The following is a 21,192-nucleotide window of genomic DNA, read 5'->3' on the forward strand; positions in this document are numbered from 1 at the left end:
CACGAGGGCAAGGGAGACTCCCCAGCACCTGGACCACAGCTTGAGCTCCATAAATGTCAAATGAACGAACTCTTTTGGCCATCTGAGCCTTAGTCTTTCCATCTGTAGGAAGAGTGGTTCTATCAGTCTGGAGACACCCCCACGTTCAGCTCCTGTCCACCTTCGTCTCCAGCACGGCGCCCGGAATCCCACCGCCCAGCCTTATATTTTCTCATAAACTGGGCGCTTATGCCCACCACGTGCACCAGACACTAGTCAGATGGGACTACTAAACCCAGCGTGCCCCGCGCCGTCAGGGAAGCACCACAATTCGTAGGGGTGTCTAGGTCTGACCCAGGTGCCTGTGGCACCGGAGCGGGAGCAAATACCCCTCTATCCAAGAGTCTGTGGTACGGCCCAGCCTGGGGGCCCTCCAAGGCCCCGCGCTTCCGAGCTCCGCGCAAACTCTCGCTCCTATTGCACGACCGAGGTGGTTTGCTCTTCCGTTGCCCCGTGGCTTCGGCTCATCTCCAGCAGGAAGGCGAGGCCTCCGCCCGGCGCAGGGGGTGAGCTGGAGCACGGTGACCCCAAACCCCTGGACAGCATTTGGGGAAGGGGGCTCAACTTTGGGGGATACTCTAGTGGGCGCATTTGGAGGCTCCATGCCCGGGGTGGGTGGCATTTGGGGGTTTCTGTTTTGGAGGGGTCCCTCAGGAGGTGGAATTTGGGGACTCCAGATGGAATTTGGTTGTCTTTGGGGGAGTACCTTTAGGAGGCAGGGTTGGGGGCGGTGTTTGGGGGCCTGTGTTTGGGTACACAGTCCATGGGGCAGGATTTGGGCTGTTTCCCAAGAGAGGAGGCGGAGTTTGAGGTTCCTGAAGTCAAGGCGGGATTTTAGGAGGGTTTATTTTAGAGCTCTCGTGACAGTGCTTGCTAATGTTCAGGATGGAGGTGGTACTAGGGAGATGTCTGTGGCCTTTGTGACTCCTGATTCTGTGACGAGGACTTCCCCCACTTGGGGATCCGGGATACCCAGACTGGGCACGTCGGACCCCACACGCTTTTGGGGAAGAGATGCCGGAGCCCAGTCCACCAAGCTCTTCCTGAGAAGACTTGGTTGGTGCCACCGGGCCTCCATTGGCCCTGGTTTTATTCATTATTCATGAGGAGGTGGGCCGTGGAGGAAGAAAATTTTTGCCTCTTTCGCACCTGGTCCGGAGAAGTATTGAGTTGTGAATTATTCATAAGGGGGCGGATCAGCGTGCTGAAGAGGTGTTCTGAAATTTGCCGAGCCAAACTAGAGCTCATTGATTACTCGCCCAGGTGAGTAGAACCCTAAGTTTTCTGTGGCCGCTCTAGGGACACTGGGCATAATTCATGAGGGGTGTAGCCTTTGTGGTCTCATTTACAAGACCGGGGTTAGGTCTCCTTCCAGGTTCTAAAAGGGCGGGGCTTTGTGCATTGTGCTTTAATACCTTATGGTCTATGGCCCAGGATCCCAGGGATTCAACAAAGGCTCTGGATTCCAAGCATTGCTCTTTGCCAGCTGTGTAGTCTTTAGCAGATATTTCTGCGAGCCTGAAAAATAGGTTTGAGGAGAATGATTAGATCAGCACACACTCATCTATCATTTCATTTGCCCATTCTTCGTGAACAGCAATCTTAGGAAGTAGGTTATCATCCCCTTTTATAGACGAGGAAGCTGGGGCACAGCAAGTCTAAGTAATTTGTGTAAGGTTACACAGCCAGAAAATGAAAAATGAAGCCAGGATTCAAATCTAGCCAGTCTAGTTCTAGTTTGCAGTCTTACCAAATGCCATAATGAACTAACCCCCAATTTAATAGTACTGCTGCTGATGTTAAATAGCACTTACTATGTGCCAGTCACTGTTCTAAGTGCTTTATACTTATTTGCCCATTTAAACTCCATCGCAAGGTAGGCTACTATTATTATTCCCATTTTACTGATGGGGAAACCAAGGCCCAGGGAGGTGAATGTCTGGCCCCAGGTCACACAGCTAGAGTAATCAGTAATGGAAATGGCTTTTTGTGAGGATTTAAGACTCTCTAAGGAGATCACCTTTGAACTGAGCTGGAAGGACAAGGAGGAACCTGTTTCCTCCTCTTCATAAGAGTAAATACAAGCACCATCTTGCCAGGGTTTTCCTGAGGGTATCAGTGGCACGATGCAGATAAAGAGCACACTACAGGAGTGACCAGTTCATATGATCTATTATTATTATTATTATTCAACAGAAATGTATTGGGTGCTTATTGTGTGTCTGGGGCTTTGGTATATCATGTGTCTCTGGTGATGTAGTTTGGTGGCCGTAGCATTCTGTTTTCAGGTTCTTCTGGGAGGGCACTTCAAGGCATTATATTAGAAATAATGTCCCAAGTTGGGGGGTTTCTCTAGTGGCTGGGTATTCCCTCACTCATGATGGATTTTATATTAATATATAAATATGTATGTATTATCTTCGTTTAATATATAGTATTTTAAACATTTAGTGCTTTGTGCCAGCACTCTTCTAAGCTCATTCTGATTTTGATAACTCACATCACTCCTCTGAGGTGAGTGGGTTCTATTACTGTCCCCATTTCACAGTTGTAGAAACTAAGGCACTTGCCAAAAGCATGTAATGATCTGCATTTGGTTGGACCAAGGCAGACGGCATTAACGAGCAGTTTGTCAGGGGTGGGGATCAAGGGGCTCCACTCCCTTGGTTTCTTCTGTGGCTGGGCAGCATTGTTCATGAACAAAGAGGCGTGGCCACATTGTCTTGGCAACTGGGCAGTAGTACCATAATCCCTCTCTGCTGGGCAAGTCTGTCTTGAGGGGCTCGGTCCGGCCAGCTTCATGCATAATTCATGAGTAGCTGGATGGGACCTTTCTGATCTCCGGGTTTCCAGGTTGAGCTACAGGAGCAGCGTCATTCATTATTCATGGCCTGGAGAAGCGTGTTTTCCCTGCAGTAGCCCTATTTCCCTGCTTACAGGGTATTAGGTGCAGCAGTAGGCGGGCCTGTCCCTTTTGTTTCAGCCCACCAGGCCTCTTGCATTATTCATGGTAAGGATAAGAGATGTGGTCTCGTTGGTTTCCCGGCGGCTGAAGCGTTGTTCATTATTCATCAACGGTAGGGCGTGGCTTCCATGTTCTAACATCTGCTTTCTGGTTGCAGGATGTTAGTCAACCAACCACCCGATTCATGCATAATTCATGATCAGGAACCGCGGCCTTGATGTCCTTTATTGGTTACTAGGGCAGCCTGGCTGCTGCAACTAATTCATTATTCATATACAGTGGGGCGAGGCTTCTACGCAGCTTTACCTGTTTTCCTAGTTAGTGCCCCAATAGCCACCAGGTGGAGCTGTTTACCTCCCAATCGCTCGAGTCACGGAAGAATCTGTAGACATTATACATGATTCATAAGTGGGTGCGGCCCGCTCCCATCCGGGCGCCTGGGGGTGGGGCCCTAGGTTTTGTTCCGGCCCCAGGCTCAGCAGCCGCCATCTTGTGTCGGCAGCTGAGGTGAAGGAGGTGGCAGGGAGGACCACAAGCACAACGGCTCGCAAAGGAGAAGGCGGAGGCCCAGGCGGTGATTCTAGGCGGCCCAGGCAGCGGGGAGGAGGAGGAGGAGGGCGGTGGCCGGGCTTGGCTTCGGCTCCTTGAGGCGTTGGCGGCGGCGCGACCCGGGGAACCGGCATTGGTAACAAACGACCTTTCTCAACGCCTTGCCCGGAACAGGGGTTTCGGGAGGCATTGGAGGGACCTGGGCTGGCACTGAGCAGTGCTGCTGTCGGAACGGGTGGCGGTGACTTGATCGCTAAGAATCGGCCGGGGCGACAGGTCCTGGGGTGGGGCCGTTTCCTGTCCGCAGCCAACCCTCTACCTCTCGTACTCCGAGCTCTGACCTTGATTCAGACCCGAGCATCTGATTTTAGAAATTCAGGCCAGTATCTCTAGCCAGGGACCTGACCCTGTCCTGGACTTTGCATCATATATCAGAACTCCCCCCATCACCGATAGAACTCACTAGGGTCAACATTCCTGGTTGAAGCTCTTGCCCCAGAATCTCCCTTCAGACTCCGTCAACCCAGATCCACAGTATTTGCTTCATAGCTTCCAAGAGGGGTCTGACACCAGGGAGAGTCCGTCTATAGGGCCATCACTTGCACTAGCATCTTTGTTCATACATCCCGCCTCCTTCCCTCCTCTCCATACAGTCTGCTTTCAGAGCTTCTAAGGGGACCAGACCCTGTGAAAGGCCGTTTGGATCTGACTTCTTTGTCAGACTCTCTCCTTTACATCTCAGCCATCCCCCAGCCCCACTCTGGTCTTAGCATCTTTCATCAGAGACTTTCCTGGGGCCAGCATTTCTATTCAGAGACCCCCATCAGCATCCGCTTTTAAGGACTCCTCCAATCCCTAGAATCTGCCTTTAGAGACTTGTTCCTCTTTCTCTCACCTTCTTTGATACCTCCAGCATTTTTCTGCATTGGCCCACCTTTCCTAACTCCACCCTCGCCCACCATCTTCTATTGGAAAACCTTCTGGACCCAACATTGTCCTTCAGAGACTACCCTTCAAAGGCATCTCCCCTTCCCACACCCCTAAGTATCTTCCCTCAGCACTTTCCAGGAGACCAGACACCAGGGAAGAACTGTTTGGACACAAAATCTTTCATCAGAGGTCTCCCCCACCAGCATCTGCCTTTATAGCCCCTACCCTCCTCCACCAAAGACTTGCCTCCCCAACCCCACCCAGGAACCAATCTCTGCCTTCAAAAGCTGACCAGAAGAATTCTAGCTTCTCCTTTTGCAGATCCATTAACCTCAGATCAGATCTCAGAAACTGCCTTCAAAGCATTTCAGAGTCCCCAGCATCTTCAGTCAGAGGCCCTCAGCTTCTGCTTTCAGCCTCATAGAACTCCAACATCATCATCAGGCATCTTTACTTTCCCCCAACAGATCCAGTGGTCCCTCATAGTAGAGAGCCCCCTCCTCAGCATCTACTCTCAGAGCCTCCGTGGGATCCACCATCATTGATCAGAGAGACTTAATCCCACTTCAGGACCTAGCCAATGTCTGCTTGCTGAACTCTCTGGGGTCTGAATGGTCTAGTCTCAGTCTCCCCTTTCCACACCCTTCGAACAACTCTGATACCTAGCATGTCTTGTCACAGACCACCAGAGGGCCTTCGTGTCCAATGAGAAATCTCTCTCCAAGGGTCTGCTCTCAGATATCTCTCCCAACCTCATCCTGGGCCTCAGCGCCCAGCCCCACAACCTCCTAGGACTGTAGCATCAATGTCAGAGTCACCCCACCCCTTCCCACAAGTCCCTATTTTTGGTCAACCATTTCCCTTTGCTATTAGCATCTGCTCTTGGTGACTCCTAGGGCCTCAAGCATCCTTATGACAGAGAACACTCACCCCCAAACCCCAGCATCTTCCCACAGCTTCCTTGGGCCCCAGAATGTTCCACCCATTCCCTGTGTAGTTTCTACAGGGCTGAGCATTTGCCCTCCTACACCTTGCAGCTTCTGAGGACCTCCTCTATATCCCTTCAATTTCCTGGCCCTTCTCCAAAAGCTCTTTTTCCAGAGACCCAGAATTGAGTCGGGGTTCTTAAGTCCCTTGGCCCTCTCCCTTCCCCATCACCCCTGGGCTTCTTACATCCCTTTCTCATCTCCCTCAGAGCCTCTATGGGCCCAGACAACCACCTACTGACTCCTCTCTCATGTTCCCAGGGACTTCTCAGTTAACCCTTCCCAGGAGGCTTAACAGGCCCCAACATCCCTTCTCTGAGTCATAACTACTCCATCCTGATAACCTGACCCTGTGCCTGCCCCCTCAAACCCACTCCGAGGCTGCTCCTTCACTTTTCTCTGATTTGTAGGTAGAGAATGCTTGTGCTTTGAAGTCATCAGTTTGGAGACCTCAAGCCAGTTTTGAAACTCTTAAGCCCCAGTTAAGCTTTGCCAAACAGTTTGCAGTACTCGTGTTCTAATAGGGGCCTGAGGGAGAAAGGATGTGGTTTTTTTTTTTCTGAGAGTGGTGATGGTGGAGGGGTCTTTAGCCCTTCTCTGGAATTTCTGCCCCAGACTCCTTCTGCCAACCTGAGACAGGGCGGTTCCAAACTTCAGCGATCAAAATCCACTTTTGAACAATTGACCAAAACCTGCTTAGACCCTTGCCCCCAGCATTAGGGACCCGGACGAGAAAGGTCCAGATATTAAAGATCTCTCTAGCTCTGGATCATCTCTGATTTAGGGAGTGGGGAGATGATGTGTTTCAAACAAACAAATCAATGATTAGGCAAGGATAAGTCAAGGAGATAACCAACAAACGAAATGGAGGCCCCTGCAGGTGCTCAGGGAGGATGCATATCATGTTGCTGAGCTCTGACCACAGATCTTGGCTTCTTTAACCCTCCCAGCAGCCCCTTGAGGATGATTCCGTTTGCCTCTGCTTTTGGAGAAAATGGGGCTAAGAGAAAATGAGATCCCTGGCCCATGTCAGAGAGTCAGTAATTGGAAAATAAGATTTGCCTTTGTCTCCCTACCAACTCACCAGGCCTCTTCCCATCCAGGTTGGTTCCCAGCAATTCTGCTGACTGACTCAGGGACCCTAGCCTGCCTCCCCTTCCCTTACCCCCCATTCCCTAGTCTTGTGGGCTGGGCCCTGTCTATATTCACCTAGGAGTCTATTTGGCAAATAGTCCCATACCACTTGTGTGGCTTTGGGCAAGTGACTGGAGCTTGCTGAGCCTCTGTTTTCTTATCTGTTATGGGCATAAGGGTTATCTGGTTTGTGGGGGTTGTTAGGATTAGAAAAAGCCCTTTTACCCTATGATTGGCAGGCAGTAAGCTCTTGGTAGATGAACAGAGTCTTAAAGGAGCATTTGGGGTTAGGGAGGGAATGGTTCTGGGCCTGGTTGTTCCAACCATTTTGATTCAGAAACCCTCCACCACTACGTTTCTTCTTCAGGAGGCTATGCTATATTCTGTCTCTGGGACCTAGGCGTGGCAAATTACTTGATTCCTATGAGCTCAAGTTTTTTGTCTAATAAAGACACCAGACCCTTTTTTTCAGGGTCAGGGCAATAGAGGGGATGAAAGGTGATAACACTGTACTGGGAGGCAGCTTGGGCTATGTACGGATCAGGAGACCCTGGTCTGGTCCCAGTTTGGCCACTTTATGACTTCGGTCAAGTCACCAAACAAAAAATCTGAACAAATTTTTTTGGTCCTGTGTGAGATGGAAGATGCTATCAGTAGTAGTCTAAACCCTATGGGAATTCCCTGAGGATAAATTGAGACAAGGTTCAAGAAGTGCTTGGTGCAGCATCTGGCACAGGGAGGATTCTTAATAAACATTTATCATTACTGTTAATCTGTTTAAGAGCCTTCATATATAGATGAGGCTTGGGAAGTATATGTTTCCTCTTTTCCTGCAACCTGACCTTTTATTGGTTGGGAGGCTTTGGGTGGGGGGTAGGGGGGTTGGGGATGGGGGGGTGGGCTTTGTAAAACTGATTCTCTTCCCTGTGCCCCTCTGGGGACTGGGCTCTCCGCACGGGATTTCCTGCCATCGTCCCACCCTGATGGATATCCAAGCCCTTTTATCCCTTCCAAACTCTCTCCTTCCCCTCCCCGCCTGCATTGAGGGAGAGAAAAATGGCTGTTTGTTGTTGCCTACCTACTCTGCGCCAGGCTCTATGCCCTGTGTTATTTCTCATCATCTCAACAACCTCATGGGGTAGGTAAGTATCATCACCCTCATTTTACAGGTGAGGAAACTGAGGCCCATAGGGATTAAATGACATCTGTCAAGGAATGGCAGGGTCGAGATTTGAATCCAGGTCTGTCCTGAAACCACATCCCCCCTCTGACCTCCCCACAAGTACAGTCTTCTATTCACTACTTTTCCCCCCCACCCACCAAGTTTGGAGTCTCTGCCTCATTATTTTGGTTTGGAGAGAGGCAAATGACCTAGTGGTCAACAGCATGGATTTGCAAACCAGACTCCTTGGGTTCAGATCTTAGTTAGCTCTGACCCACTGTGTGACCCTGGGAAAGTTACCTCACCTCTCTCTCTTGTCTCCATTTTTGTAAAATAGGGATACTATTACTGAAGTCCTCCCCTCCCCCAGCATCATCACTAACAAACAGAAAAATTTATCCACATGCATCAGGTCACCTCTGACCCTCCTTTTTCCTCCAGATGTCCAGCTCGCCGCTGTCCAAGAAACGTCGCGTGTCCGGGCCTGATCCAAAGCCAGGTTCTAACTGCTCTCCTGCCCATTCCGTGCTATCTGAAGTATCCTCGGTACCAACCAACGTAAGTGTTTTCTGCCTGGAGACTGGCATGCAGGGTAGTGGGGGGGGTGGTTTGGGTAAGTTTTGTACCACTGCCCATTTGCGCAAGCTCTACTCCTCAGCTTCCCTGAACCTGTCTTTCCCCCTCTACCCCTAGGGAATGGCGAAGAACGGCAGTGAAGCAGACATAGACGAGGGTCTTTACTCCCGGCAGCTGTGAGGCCAAAACTGGGCTGAGAGGTGGGAGGAGGCACTGAGAGGATAGGGTCAGATAGGCCAGGCCCTGACCCGGAGTGCCCCCTAACCTTCCAGGTATGTGCTGGGCCATGAGGCAATGAAGAGGCTCCAAACCTCCAGTGTACTGGTATCAGGCCTGCGGGGTCTGGGTGTGGAGATTGCCAAGAACATCATCCTTGGTGGTGTCAAGGCTGTCACCCTACATGACCAAGGCACTGCACAGTGGGCTGACCTCTCATCCCAGGTACCTCTTCCCAGTCCCTTTCCCACCTCCCAAGCCCAAGGCACCAACCCCCCTCACCTCCACAGTCACTTCACTTTCCCTACTGTACTGTCTTGTAGTTCTACCTGCGGGAAGAGGACATCGGTAAAAACCGGGCTGAGGTATCACAGCCCCGCCTCGCTGAGCTCAACAGCTATGTGCCTGTCAGCGCCTACACTGGGCCCCTTGTTGAGGACTTCCTTAGTGGCTTCCAGGTACCTTGGTGCACCACCCAGTCTACTCTCTTCATTCCCTCAGAGGCCATCTCTGGTTTGTTCATTTGTTTTTTCATTCTCTCTTTATTAAGTAGATTGGCTTTGTGTGTCAGGTTTTGTGCTGGGGGAGACTAGGGGATGCAAGCAGGATTTAGACCCTGGACCTGCCCTTGGGGGACTCAGTGCCTTTGCAGTAGGGGGAAGATATGTACAGGCAAATAGCATAACATAATGGTCGTGAACACAGACTCTGGAGCTAAACTGCCTTGGTATGAGTCTGTGACCTCGAGCAGGTCAGTTAACCTCCTGTGCTATCGTCTTTCCTGTCTGTAGAACAGAAAATAACAATACTTGCCTCAGAGTTTTTGTGAAAGTTAAGTTCTTAGAATAGCAGCTGTCATATGATAAGGGCCATGTGGGTGTTTGTTAAATAAAAAATAAATCTGGGTCAGAAAGAGGAGCCGTAGGAGCAGAAATGCGGCCCTGGGTATCCCAGAGAGCCAGGCACTGCAGCTGAGTCCTGATATACGAGTAGGAGCTCACCTTGGAGGTTAAGGGTAGACCCTTAGAGAACTAAGTCCCAAAGATCATGGCTGAGTCACAGATATCTTGAGAGTTGAGAGCAGGTGGGTGTGGTAGGAATGAGCTCAGACTTTGGCTGGGGACAGAGTTTTTCTCATTTTGTGACTCAGGGCATGGCAAGGTTCTAGGCAGGCAGCAGTGGGTGTTTGTCAGATAAATGAGTCAGCTAGTTTCCAAATTCTCTTCCTAGGTACTTTATTATTCCTGGCATGGTCTAGGCATTCATATTTTTCTTGTCTGATACATAATAGAGACTTTGTAAATGCTTGTGAAAGAGACCTGAGCTAACAAAGCCTAACCGTCTGTGTCAGTTTGCCTCTTATTCTTTCTCTCCACTGTGCCTCAATGCTGGGCCTATGGCCTGAGCCTCTGTTTCTTCACAGGTGGTAGTTCTCACCAATACCCCCTTGGAGGACCAGCTGCGGGTGGGTGAGTTCTGTCATAGCCGTGGCATCAAGCTGGTGGTGGCAGACACGAGGGGCCTGTTTGGGTGAGTGCCCTCCCTTCCCCTTCTTCTTTCCCAATCCCTGCCAGATCCAGGCCAAGACCCCTGGGATCCATTGCCCTCGTCCCACCCCTAACCACCTGGGTTTTATATTCTGTGTGTTTGCCTCTCCCTATGTGACACCACCTGATTCCCAACAGAGATTGCCTGAGTTTGCTCAGCAAGTATTTAATGCATCTTGAGGGTCACACAGGGTCCTGCCATGTGCATAGGATTTGGGGCATCAATCCTGTTGCCTCTCTTTACAGGCAGCTCTTCTGTGACTTTGGAGAGGAAATGATCCTCACAGATTCCAATGGGGAGCAGCCGCTCAGTGCTATGGTATCTATGGTCACCAAGGTGAGGCAACCAGCCCCAGGGGTCCTGGCATGCAGATGGAGAGCAGTAGTCCTCCCTGTCTGCTCCTGGTACCCTGAGCCTGCCTCTGAGGCTCACTCCTCCTCTAACTAGGACAGCCCCGGTGTGGTTACCTGCCTGGATGAGGCCCGACATGGGTTTGAGAGTGGCGACTTTGTCTCCTTTTCAGAAGTGCAGGGCATGATCGAACTCAACGGAAATCAGCCCATAGAGATCAAAGTCCTGGGTGAGATGGGAGATGTATCCCTGGGCTTCGTCCCAAGGTTTGAAGGGAGGAGTCATGTCCCTGGGCTGAGAGCAAGGGGAGACACATCGTAGGACTCTGAGATGAGCCAGAGACTGAGTCCTCTGGGGTCCAGTCAGAACTGGTGGACATGGAGAGGTACTGCCTTGTGTTTGAGCTTTTCCTAGGAAAATGGGTCCCTGGTATCTGAGCTGAGGGGGAGAAGGTCTCTGGTATTTGAGCAGAGCAGATCAGAGGATCCTTTGGTATCTGAGATGATATGGACAAGGAGCAGAAAAGATCCTTCACTGTAGAGTTGGGGCCGGGGCATAGTGTCTCATGGGGTCTGAGCTGGGTCTAGGGCACAAGGGAAATGGTTTCTTGTGTCCAAGTAGAACCTAGAGCGGAAAGGAGATGGCTCCTTATGCCTGAGCTGGGTCAGGTAATGGGTTTATTTCTTATCCTGAGTGGGGTTGTGGATCAAGGGGGGGAGAGGGAGAATGGACTGACTGACTGACAGCTTCTACATCCACCCTAGGTCCTTACACCTTTAGCATCTGTGACACTTCCAACTTCTCCGACTACGTCCGTGGAGGCATTGTCAGTCAGGTCAAAGTACCTAAGAAGATTAACTTTGTGAGTGTAGAGGTTGAGGAATGGGCTGGGGTGGGGGGTAGTTCTTGGCATTTCTAGGTTTTCCATTCCTCACTCTGGTCCTGTTCACCACAGAAATCCTTGTTGACCTCACTGGCAGAGCCCGACTTTGTAATGACGGACTTCGCCAAGTACTCACACCCTGCCCAGCTGCACATTGGCTTCCAGGCCTTGCACCAGTTCTGTACTCAGCATGGCCGGCCACCTCGGCCCCACAATGAGGTAGGTGGGTAGGCGAGGCAGTCAGGGCAAGTGTCCTTGGTACTGTAGACTCACCTTCCCTCTCTGCTTATCCATCCTCCCTTCCTGTCCTTCCCCCCATGGTGGCCTGACAGGTCCCTTATTGGTTCCTTCTGTCTGTCCAGGAGGATGCAGCAGAACTGGTGGCCCTAGCACAGGCAGTGAATGCTCGAGCCCTGCCGGCAGTTCAGCAAGACAGCCTAGATGAGGACCTCATCCGGAAGCTGGCATATGTGGCTGCTGGGGATCTGGCACCCATGAACGCCTTCATTGGGGGTTTGGCTGCCCAGGAGGTCATGAAGGTCAGCAAGGGTGGGGAAGGGCAGGATTGGGGTTAAGCCTGCAGATAGTCTACGGCCAGGCACTTTCCTTTCTCCGTCACTCGCTATTCATCTGTCAGGCCCTGATTAACCACTGACCATCTCCCATTTCAGGCCTGCTCTGGGAAATTTATGCCCATCATGCAGTGGCTGTACTTTGATGCCCTTGAGTGTCTCCCAGAGGACAAAGAGGCTCTCACAGAGGACAAGTGCCTCCCGGTATGTGAGGGGACTCATGGGGAGGCATCTCAAGAGAGGTCCTTCTTTGACCCTTCTCCCTTCACATTCCTCAGTGCCGGAACCGTTATGATGGGCAGGTGGCTGTATTCGGCTCAAACCTGCAAGAGAAGCTGGGCAAGCAGAGGTACTTCCTGGTGAGTGATTCTATTGGATACCAGCAACTTCCTCTGGCTTCTGACCACCTCTTCTTAGGTCTCCTTCTCCCTCCCAAGGGAGTGTCTTTAGGTTTTGTACCTTTGGTCTCAGCCCCTTTGCCATTTTCTTTATCATGAGGGAAAGCCTGTTTGTTCCCGCTGGTGCCTGTGGGCACCCTCGAGTGACTGGGTTATTTCTTATGGCACTAGGACTTGGAGATGAGGTACTTGACCCTCTTTCCCTCACCTGATGGGCTTACGAATGGCTTCATGCTAACCTGAGTCACTTACTAGCCTCTGTCTCTCTTGGCCACCTCCCAGGTGGGTGCAGGAGCCATTGGTTGTGAGCTGCTCAAGAACTTCGCCATGATTGGGCTGGGCTGCGGGGAGGGTGGGGAAATCGTCGTCACAGACATGGACACCATTGAGAAGTCCAATCTGAACCGGCAGTTTCTGTTTCGGCCCTGGGATGTCACGGTGAGTGGGGGTGAGATTTTGTCCTCTCATTTTCCTCCTGTTTGTTTGGTTTTTTTTTTTTGTTTTTTTTTTTTGTTTCTACTCTTTGGTGGAGGCCTTCCACCTCTGTCCTTCCTTGAGCTCTTCTTTCCCTCAGTTTCTCTCTCTCATTCATTCAGCAAACATTTATTAAGCATCCTTCTATCTAATCTACCATTTTCATCTTTTTTTTTTTTAACTCTCTGATCTCTAATAATTCTAGGTTGGGATGGTGTGTTGGGGGTCCCCAAGAACAGCCCCAAGCTTGATGATTCACTAAGAGAACTTACATGACTCAGCATATAGTTGTACTTGCATATGATTTTTTACAGTGAAAGGACACAGAATAAAATCAAAGGGAAAAGGCACATGGGGCGAAGTCTCAGGGAGACCAGGTACAAGCTTCTAAGAGTCCTTTCCCCTCCCAGGGGAGTCACACAGGATTCACTTAATTCCCCCGGCAAGGAATTGTGACATGTGTGAAATGTTGCCAACCAGGGAAACTCATTAGAGATTCAGTGCCCAGGGCTTTTATGGGGGCTGGTCACATAGGTACCCTCTGCCTATTGTGTACCAAAAATCCAGAACTCCCAGAAGGAATGCAGGTGTTGAGCATAAACCATACTGTTTGTACAATTTGGGCATAGTGAGCCACTCTTCTGTTAGGAGAGTGGCAGCCTTCCTGAAATCCAAGTCCCTTGCAAGCAGGTCTTGGATAGCAGTTTTTCTGTAAGATGGTTATTCAGGGATCTATCTGAGAAACCTTCTGTAGGGGACAGTGTCACTTTTGCCTTTCCAGGATCTGTTCCCCCCTTTCATTCATTCATTTATTCACTACATGGTTATTGAGGTAGGTTTTGTTCTAGGCACTTGGGATAAACCAAGGAACAGAACAGACAAAGATTCTAATAGGAGAGGATAGATTGTAAACAATAATAAAATATAGTAGCTAAGTATGTAGCTAAGTTTAGGTGGCAATACAGTAGCAAAGTATGTAGTTAAGTTTAGGTGACAAGTGCAATGCAAAGAAAACAAAACAAGGGAAGTGGGGAGTGCAAGGGAGTTTGGTTTGCAGTTTTGGTGGTTAAGGAGGATCTTGTTGAAAAAAAGGTCTTATTTCTGCAAAAATGAATGTGGAGGGTGTAAAGGAATAAGAGGGTATCTGGGGGAAAAGTGTTCTAGGCAGAGATATCACCCCATGCAAAGACCCCAAAGTTTGAATGTACCTAGTCAGGAGAGTGATAGAACAGGTTGGAAAGATCATGGAAAAAGTGGAGGTGGGAGCCAGGGGAGGGTTATGGTAGAGGAGGGATGCAACCTTACTTGGGCTTTGAAAGGATCCTGCTTGTCTTTGTACTAGCATCCTGGTTTTGTTTGGGAGAATCTGCTTCAACCCTGGGTGCTTTTAACTGAAAGAACAGTAGATGTTAGGTATGTGAAAGAACAGATGTCATACCTATTGTCTCCAGTCTGTGTCTATCCACTGCTTCCCTTTCTACTGAGTCCCTTCTATATCTGTCACTACCCCTACCATGTGGAGTTGTCACAGGCTCTCTCCTGCTAAATCGTGGAGCCTCCTGAGTTCTCAGACCTAGTTTTCACCCAGCATTAAATAAATCAGTCCTCAGGACAACTCTGCAAAGTCTTTATGAGTGAATTCATGAATGATTGAGCTTCTGTTCCCCATCCCACCCTGGCGTTGCCCCCTCCAGAAATTAAAGTCTGACACAGCTGCTGCAGCTGTGCACCAAATGAATCCACACATTCGGGTGATAAGTCACCAGAACCGCGTGGGCCCTGACACAGAACGCATCTATGACGATGACTTTTTCCAGAACTTGGATGGCGTGGCCAATGCCCTGGATAACGTGGATGCTCGTGAGTTTGGAGGAGGGTGTGGAGGACAAGGGCAGGGTCATGTGTATGTACACACATTTGTCTGTCCTGTGGGTGTGTGGGTGCCTTTCTTCCTGTCCTATCCTGATGGCTCTTTTCCAGTTCTCACACTATGCTCCCCATCTCCCCATAGGTATGTACATGGACCGCCGCTGTGTGTACTACCGTAAGCCGCTGCTGGAGTCAGGCACACTAGGCACCAAGGGCAATGTGCAGGTGGTGATCCCCTTCCTGACAGAGTCATACAGCTCCAGCCAGGACCCACCAGAGAAGTCCATCCCCATCTGTACCCTGAAGAACTTCCCAAACGCCATTGAGCACACCCTGCAGGTAATTAGCTTTGTGGGAAGACTGAAGGTACCTAGGCCACCTCTCGGCCACCAAGCTTCTGCTATTGAGATGCTTGAATTTTTCCAGCATGTAGATGAGTATAAAGGATAGTTAGTGCTTCTTTTTTATTTATTGAGGTACAACATAATCTAGAGTAAGGTATACAGATCTTAAGAAGAAATTTTTTTTTTACACATAGATACTTGTATAACCATTACCCAGATCAAGGCTGTTGGTTTTTAAATTGAGGTGCCAGGTGGGGAGGGTCAAGGAATTGGGGGCTAGTAATTAGGGAGGGGCTTACTTCCTCCTTTCTCCTAGAGCAGCTGTACCCTTCTGACTTGCTTTATTCACTTGTGGTCCACCCTTCTGACTTGCTTTATTCACTTATGGTCTTTCTAATGTCTAGGGAAACCCGTTTTGTTATCCATCGCTCCATGTATCTGTTTCCTCTGTCTGCAGTGGGCTCGGGATGAGTTTGAAGGCCTCTTCAAGCAGCCAGCAGAAAATGTCAACCAGTACCTCACGTGAGTAAGCCATCTGCCCAAATGCTCCCCTCATACTCTCTCCTGCCCACCAGCCATGGCATGGTCTGTTTTTCCTTACCATGGTAAAACCCAGCATCAGGCACGCATCTTGAATGAAATAACGATGCCATCGGTGGTCAGGGCTAACTTTCCGTGAAGAAGTGGGTTCAGGGCAACCCACTCCTGCTGCTGCTGTGTAATCCTGCCCCTTTGCCCCCTCTACTTCTGATAGAGACCCCAAGTTTGTGGAGCGGACACTACGGCTGGCAGGCACCCAACCATTGGAGGTACTGGAGGCCGTGCAGCGCAGCCTCGTACTGCAGCGGCCACAGACCTGGGCTGACTGTGTGACCTGGGCCTGCCACCACTGGCACACCCAGTACTCGAACAACATCCGGCAGCTGCTGCACAACTTCCCTCCTGACCAGGTAATGCATGCTTACTGGGTCTGTTTGGTAGAATGCATTTCCCAGAAACAGGACCCTATTATGGATTCTCAATGTGGCTCACTCATCCCTGTTAGTAATCCAGCTATGGCAGTGCCTCGAGACATGGGGATCTTAGAAGAACGATTAAGCCTGTGCTTCTGTACAGACCTGTTTATTTCTCCATCCCTTTTTCTTTAAGCAAGGGACCATGTTTCTGTTTCCCTTACCTTTGGTATGGGTTGAGTAATAGCTGACTCCCACTCAGGGCTGTAGGGATTAAGAGGGGAGAAATTTTAGCATTTAGAACACATCAATCAGTGAGAGTTCAAATTCTAGCTCAACCTGAGCCCAGGGCATGTCTACATAACTTCTCTCCACCTTACTTTCCTCTTCTGTGAGTACAGTGCCTGGCAATCCGTAAAAGTTAAGTAGCAGTGTGGCACAAAGTGAGAGTGCCCAGAAATTGGTAGTTTTCCCGGGTTCCACCTGGCATTGGGACCCCCATCTATAGTACCCTACAGCCTGGGTCTTTTATGATTGACTCCAGCCCCCTGTGCATCCCCAGCCACGGATAGTAAGTGGGGACGTTTGGGGCCAAAGTGAGGAGTCAGGATTGTCAGAGAGGCCTCCACTGTCAGGTTCTGCTCCTCTAAAATCTCTCCATCTCCTTAGCTCACAAGCTCGGGAGCCCCATTCTGGTCTGGGCCCAAACGCTGTCCACACCCACTCACTTTTGACATCAACAACGTAAGTCTTCTCCCTGGGGTTTCCTAGGGTCAGGCTGAGGGTGGGTAGCTTGCGTTGGTTGGAGACAGAGGTGGCGGCTCCCCAGTTAGGGGCTGATGTGCTCACCCTTCTTGCCCTGCCTTCTCCTAGCCTCTACACCTGGACTATGTGGTGGCTGCTGCCAACCTGTTTGCCCAGACCTATGGGCTGGCAGGCTCCCGGGACCGAACTGCTGTGGCCACACTCTTGCAGTCTGTACAGGTCCCCGAGTTCACCCCCAAGTCGGGCGTCAAGATCCATGTCTCTGACCAGGAACTGCAGAGCGCCAATGCCTCCGTTGGTGAGAGTACTTGCCAGTTGTCCTCTGCCCAGGCCTGGGACTTCCCTACACCCTCCTTTGAGCCTCACTTCCTTCTCTGAAATGAAGAGGGTTGGTTGGGGCAAGTTCTCTTACTTGTTCCCTCTTTTTCCTTCCCACTGGCTTTCAGGAGAACTAGCTATTTGTCTCTCTTGCTCTGTGTGTTCTTGCCTTGGTTTTTTCTCTTTCTCTTATTTCTTCTTGATCTATTTATCTGGAGGATATGATCTTCACAAATGATCTCTCTCCTTTGACATCTCCCTCTCCTCAGCCAACTTCTATCTCCACCATCTCCCTTCATCTCTCTCCCTAGCTTGTAGTGTGTATCAGAGGTAAAGGGCCAAATAAATACTTTAGGCTTTGTGGGTCATATGGTGTCTGTACCTAATCAACTCTGCAATTGAGCTGCAAAAGCAGCCATAGATAACACGTAAATGAAGGAATGAGGCTGTTTTCAATATTTACGAAAACAGGGGACAGGCTGAATTTGGCCAGTGGAGCTGTAGTTTCTGACCCTGATGTGTATTCTTACCCATACATCTCTCCCTCCACAAATAATGCATCTGTAACTGTAGCTCCCCTTCCATTTATCTTCCATATATTTCTCTCCCTTTCTATGTCCCATCTTCCTTCCCAAGTATCTTAACACCTTGTGTATATTTCTCTCCAGCTTTCCTTCATAACTCCTCCATATATTTCCCCCACCTTTCTCTCCATATATATATCCCCCACTTGTCTCACCCTATACCCTCATCTTCCCCTTTTAATCTCTCTTCTCCCCCCATATCTCTTCTCTATATCCATGTTTATGTATTTCCCCTCTATATCTTTTTCCTTCATTCCTTTCTTTCCCCCCTGTATCCTCCTCCATATCTCCCCATCTTCTTCTATATCATTCTCTCAAGATCTACACCTCTCCCATCTTGATCCCTCTATTTCCACTTTGTCCTACTGTCTTCATTTCTTTTTTTTTTTAACAAAAAGTATCAGTATTGCTTCTTTAATTGTGATAAATGTTTCACACAAAGACCTGTGAACAACCAATACTGCAGGAATCCAATTCACTCCTTAGAAAAGTTTTAGATTTACAGAAATATGGGAAAGTAGAACTGAATGTTTTCATTTTTTAGTGTCTCCAGAGATCTCTCTCTCCCCTCCAACTTTCTTGTTTAGGTTTGTGCTCTGTTTTCCTCCTCTACTTCTCCCCCTTGCCCCTTTCCCAATTCTTTATCTGCCTGAACACTTTTTGCCCCGTATTGGGCTCCTGCTTTTCCCTCAGACCCTGGCGTAGGATCTAAAGGGCTGTGTCCCTCCCTTCCTGCAGATGACAGCCGTCTAGAGGAGCTCAAGGCCACGCTGCCCAGCCCCGACAAGCTCCCTGGGTTCAAAATGTACCCCATCGACTTTGAGAAGGTGCTGGGTGGGAGACCCTGGGCAGGGCAGGGGGGTGGGCCAAGCAGAAAAGGTCTATTTGGCGCCAGCCATAGGTGTTTGTGGGGATTGGATCATGGGCCTGCCACAACGTCCTGAATGAACAGATTTTCCCACCCATCCTTTGTGATCTGGGGGAGTCTAGCAAGTAATTGTGGTGGAGAATACTGTGTCCTCAGAAACCAGGAAACCTCTTTCTCCCCTCTCTCCCTACTGTTCTTCCACCCTCCCATTCATAACAGGACAATGATAGCAACTTCCACATGGATTTCATTGTGGCTGCATCCAACCTCCGGGCAGAGAATTATGACATTCCCCCTGCAGACAGGCACAAGGTGAATCTGACGTTCCGCTCCATCCCAGGCTTGAGTTCCCTGCATTTGGCCCCTTCTTAACTTAGCTTCTGAACCTCTCTAACTACCATCTGCCCTGGTCCCCTCCTGTCTCATAGAGCAAGCTGATTGCAGGCAAGATCATCCCCGCCATTGCCACGACCACAGCAGCTGTGGTTGGCCTTGTGTGTCTGGAGCTGTACAAGGTAGTGCAGGGGCACCGACAGCTTGATTCCTATAAGAATGGCTTCCTCAACTTGGCCCTGCCTTTCTTCGGCTTCTCTGAGCCTCTTGCTGCACCTCGTCACCAGGTGGGGAACTGCATCAGCTGGGTGGGTTTGTGGGTGGTACATGTCTGTGTGTGTCTCTGTAGAGCTGGCTGTAGTCTTCATCATACCCTTTTTTCCAGGTAAGGTTCTGTCAATGCATACCTGCCCCTTTTGCATATCTCTCATTCATTCATTCATTCACCACATTTTTTGAGTACCTAGTATTGTGCTGGACACTAGTCTGATGCTGCCTTCCAAGATGGGATATTTGCATTGTGCCCTGGAGATTATTAGGTTATTAATAACTAGACCATAACAGCAGCCAGTATTTATTGGGGGCTTACTCTGTCAAATACTCTTATTTGGCTCATTCACTCAAATATTTATTGAGCAACTACTGTCTGCCAGGTACTCTTCTAGTTGCTCAGAGTGTATGTCAAATAGATATATATAAACAACATGGTAAATTGTTTTGGAACAACAAAAGAAAAAGGCAGGACAAAGAGGAGTTGGGAGCACCGGGGATGAGGGGTGGGTTTGGGATTTTACATGGAGTGGTCGTGGAAGGCCTTGCTTGAAAAGATGTTTGGATCTATATTTGAAGGAGGTGGTGGGGAGATAAGCAATACAGGTTTCTAGGAGAAGGTCATTTCGGGCAGAGGAAGCAGTCTTTGCAAGGGTCCTGGGGTACTAAGTGTGCATGGCATGTTTGATAATAAGTAAAAGGCCAGTGTAGTTAAAGCAGAGTGAGCAAGAGGATGAGTGGGGATAGGAGATACGGAAAAGAATAGGATTCTGATCATAGGGTTTTGTAGGTCATAAGAATTTCAGAGCTTACTCAAGGTGAGATGGGAGCCACAAGACAGTTTTGAACAAAAGAAGGCTTGTGATCTGACTTAACTTGTCCACATGAGTGGGAGGGAGGGAGGAGAGATGGGTTGGACCCTCTGGGGTAGCCCCCATCCTACCATCTGTTCTGCTCCTTGTCCTGCAGTACTATAACCAAGAATGGACATTGTGGGATCGCTTTGAGGTACAAGGGCTACAGCCTAATGGTGAGGAGATGACTCTCAAACAGTTCCTTGACTACTTTAAGGTAAGGCCCTATCCTTGCCCTAACCACACTCTTTGACCCATGCTGGAGAGTGAGTGTGGTGTGTGCAGGTGACTTGCTGGGGTGTTCACCCCCATGACACTGCTGTCTCCCCTCCCTCTCTCTCCAGACAGAGCACAAATTGGAGATTACTATGCTGTCCCAAGGTGTGTCCATGCTGTATTCCTTCTTCATGCCAGCTGCCAAGCTCAAGGAACGGTTGGATCAACCGTGAGTTTGCTGCTGGGCAGGCTAGGAGAGGCCAGGGGCAAGGGGTGTGTGGTGTGGGGAACCCCAACTCCCTCCATTCATATTCACTGCCTCTCCACCTCCTTTGTCCCCACCTACCTACCCTTCCCCTCTTTCTTGCTTTCTGCCTCCTTGACCCTCTGCTCCTTCCCCCTCCCTGCCTCCAGGATGACGGAGATTGTGAGTCGTGTGTCAAAGCGAAAGCTGGGCCGCCATGTGCGGGCTCTGGTGCTTGAGCTGTGCTGCAACGATGAGAGCGGTGAAGATGTCGAGGTCCCCTATGTGCGATACACCATCCGCTGACCCCGTCTACTCCTCTAGACTGGCCCTTGTTCTACCCATCTCCAACCCCTCCTAGCCCAGAGCAAGCCCAGCCTGGTGTTCCCTCACCATCCCTCCCCGAACACCTCTTGCCGCTGCTTTCTACCCTGTATGGACCTGAACCCTAATAAAGGATTATTACCCCATACATGGCATACCCTGCTGGTCCCAGGGAAGGAAGAGGCTTCCTGGAGATGTGTGGGTTTGAGTAGTAACCCAAAGGACTCAGCCCTACCCCTCAGCAGCATGGGACTTTACTCAAAATCCAACTTTTCTGGGCAGAGAAGAGAATTGCCACCTTTTCCTTGTGCCCTCCCTGCTTAGAAAGAAATGGAGATAATAGTGAGACCATAGTGAGTAGGTACCTGGGTCTAATAAGACTTTATTAGAGCTGGGTTAAATCCCTCTTCCCTCTCCTAATTACCTGCCATTTTGGTTTTGAGAGGTAGCGAAGCGTTGTGTTTGAG

At 49.8% G+C, this 21,192-nt stretch overlaps 1 protein-coding gene across 31 annotated transcripts; it reads left to right on the forward strand.

Annotated features, from left to right (window-relative positions):
• The first annotated feature begins 392 nt into the window (after nt 1–392).
• On the forward strand, nt 393–20,873 carry UBA1 (ubiquitin like modifier activating enzyme 1). 31 transcript variants are annotated; one of them, XM_071213346.1, is made up of 28 exons: nt 3,470–3,689; nt 6,420–6,572; nt 7,650–7,745; nt 8,207–8,323; nt 8,459–8,517; nt 8,614–8,782; nt 8,881–9,015; nt 9,981–10,087; nt 10,351–10,441; nt 10,553–10,685; nt 11,221–11,318; nt 11,412–11,558; nt 11,702–11,878; nt 12,011–12,115; nt 12,190–12,270; nt 12,592–12,747; nt 14,478–14,643; nt 14,795–14,991; nt 15,454–15,518; nt 15,751–15,946; nt 16,619–16,693; nt 16,823–17,012; nt 18,355–18,443; nt 18,704–18,796; nt 18,913–19,104; nt 20,057–20,158; nt 20,286–20,386; nt 20,572–20,873. In XM_071213346.1, exons 4-28 carry the CDS (start codon nt 8,207–8,209, stop codon nt 20,705–20,707), a joined length of 3,177 nt encoding a protein of 1,058 aa, XP_071069447.1. In that variant the 5' UTR covers nt 3,470–3,689; nt 6,420–6,572; nt 7,650–7,745; the 3' UTR covers nt 20,708–20,873. The 31 variants fall into 31 exon arrangements, with proteins under 31 accessions (XP_004472190.1, XP_071069457.1, XP_071069445.1 ...); XM_058291827.2 differs by having other exon boundaries at nt 3,485–3,689; nt 7,650–7,741; nt 18,310–18,443; XM_058291829.2 differs by having other exon boundaries at nt 3,485–3,689; nt 7,650–7,741.
• Nucleotides 20,874–21,192: the final 319 nt, after the last annotated feature.

This window comes from Dasypus novemcinctus, chromosome X (genome assembly GCF_030445035.2).
Source record: "Dasypus novemcinctus isolate mDasNov1 chromosome X, mDasNov1.1.hap2, whole genome shotgun sequence".
NCBI lineage: Eukaryota > Metazoa > Chordata > Mammalia > Cingulata > Dasypodidae > Dasypus > Dasypus novemcinctus.

Excerpts from the sequence above, each read along its gene's own strand:
- UBA1 (XM_058291827.2), top strand. The coding sequence starts at position 6,464 with ATGGGGCTAAGAGAAAATGAGATCCCTGGCCCATGTCAGAGAGTCAGT. Across the intron at positions 10,686-11,220 it reads CATAGAGATCAAAGTCCTGG|GTCCTTACACCTTTAGCATC; the intron begins GTGAGATGGGAG and ends CATCCACCCTAG. Across the intron at positions 18,797-18,912 it reads CCCCTGCAGACAGGCACAAG|AGCAAGCTGATTGCAGGCAA; the intron begins GTGAATCTGACG and ends CCTGTCTCATAG.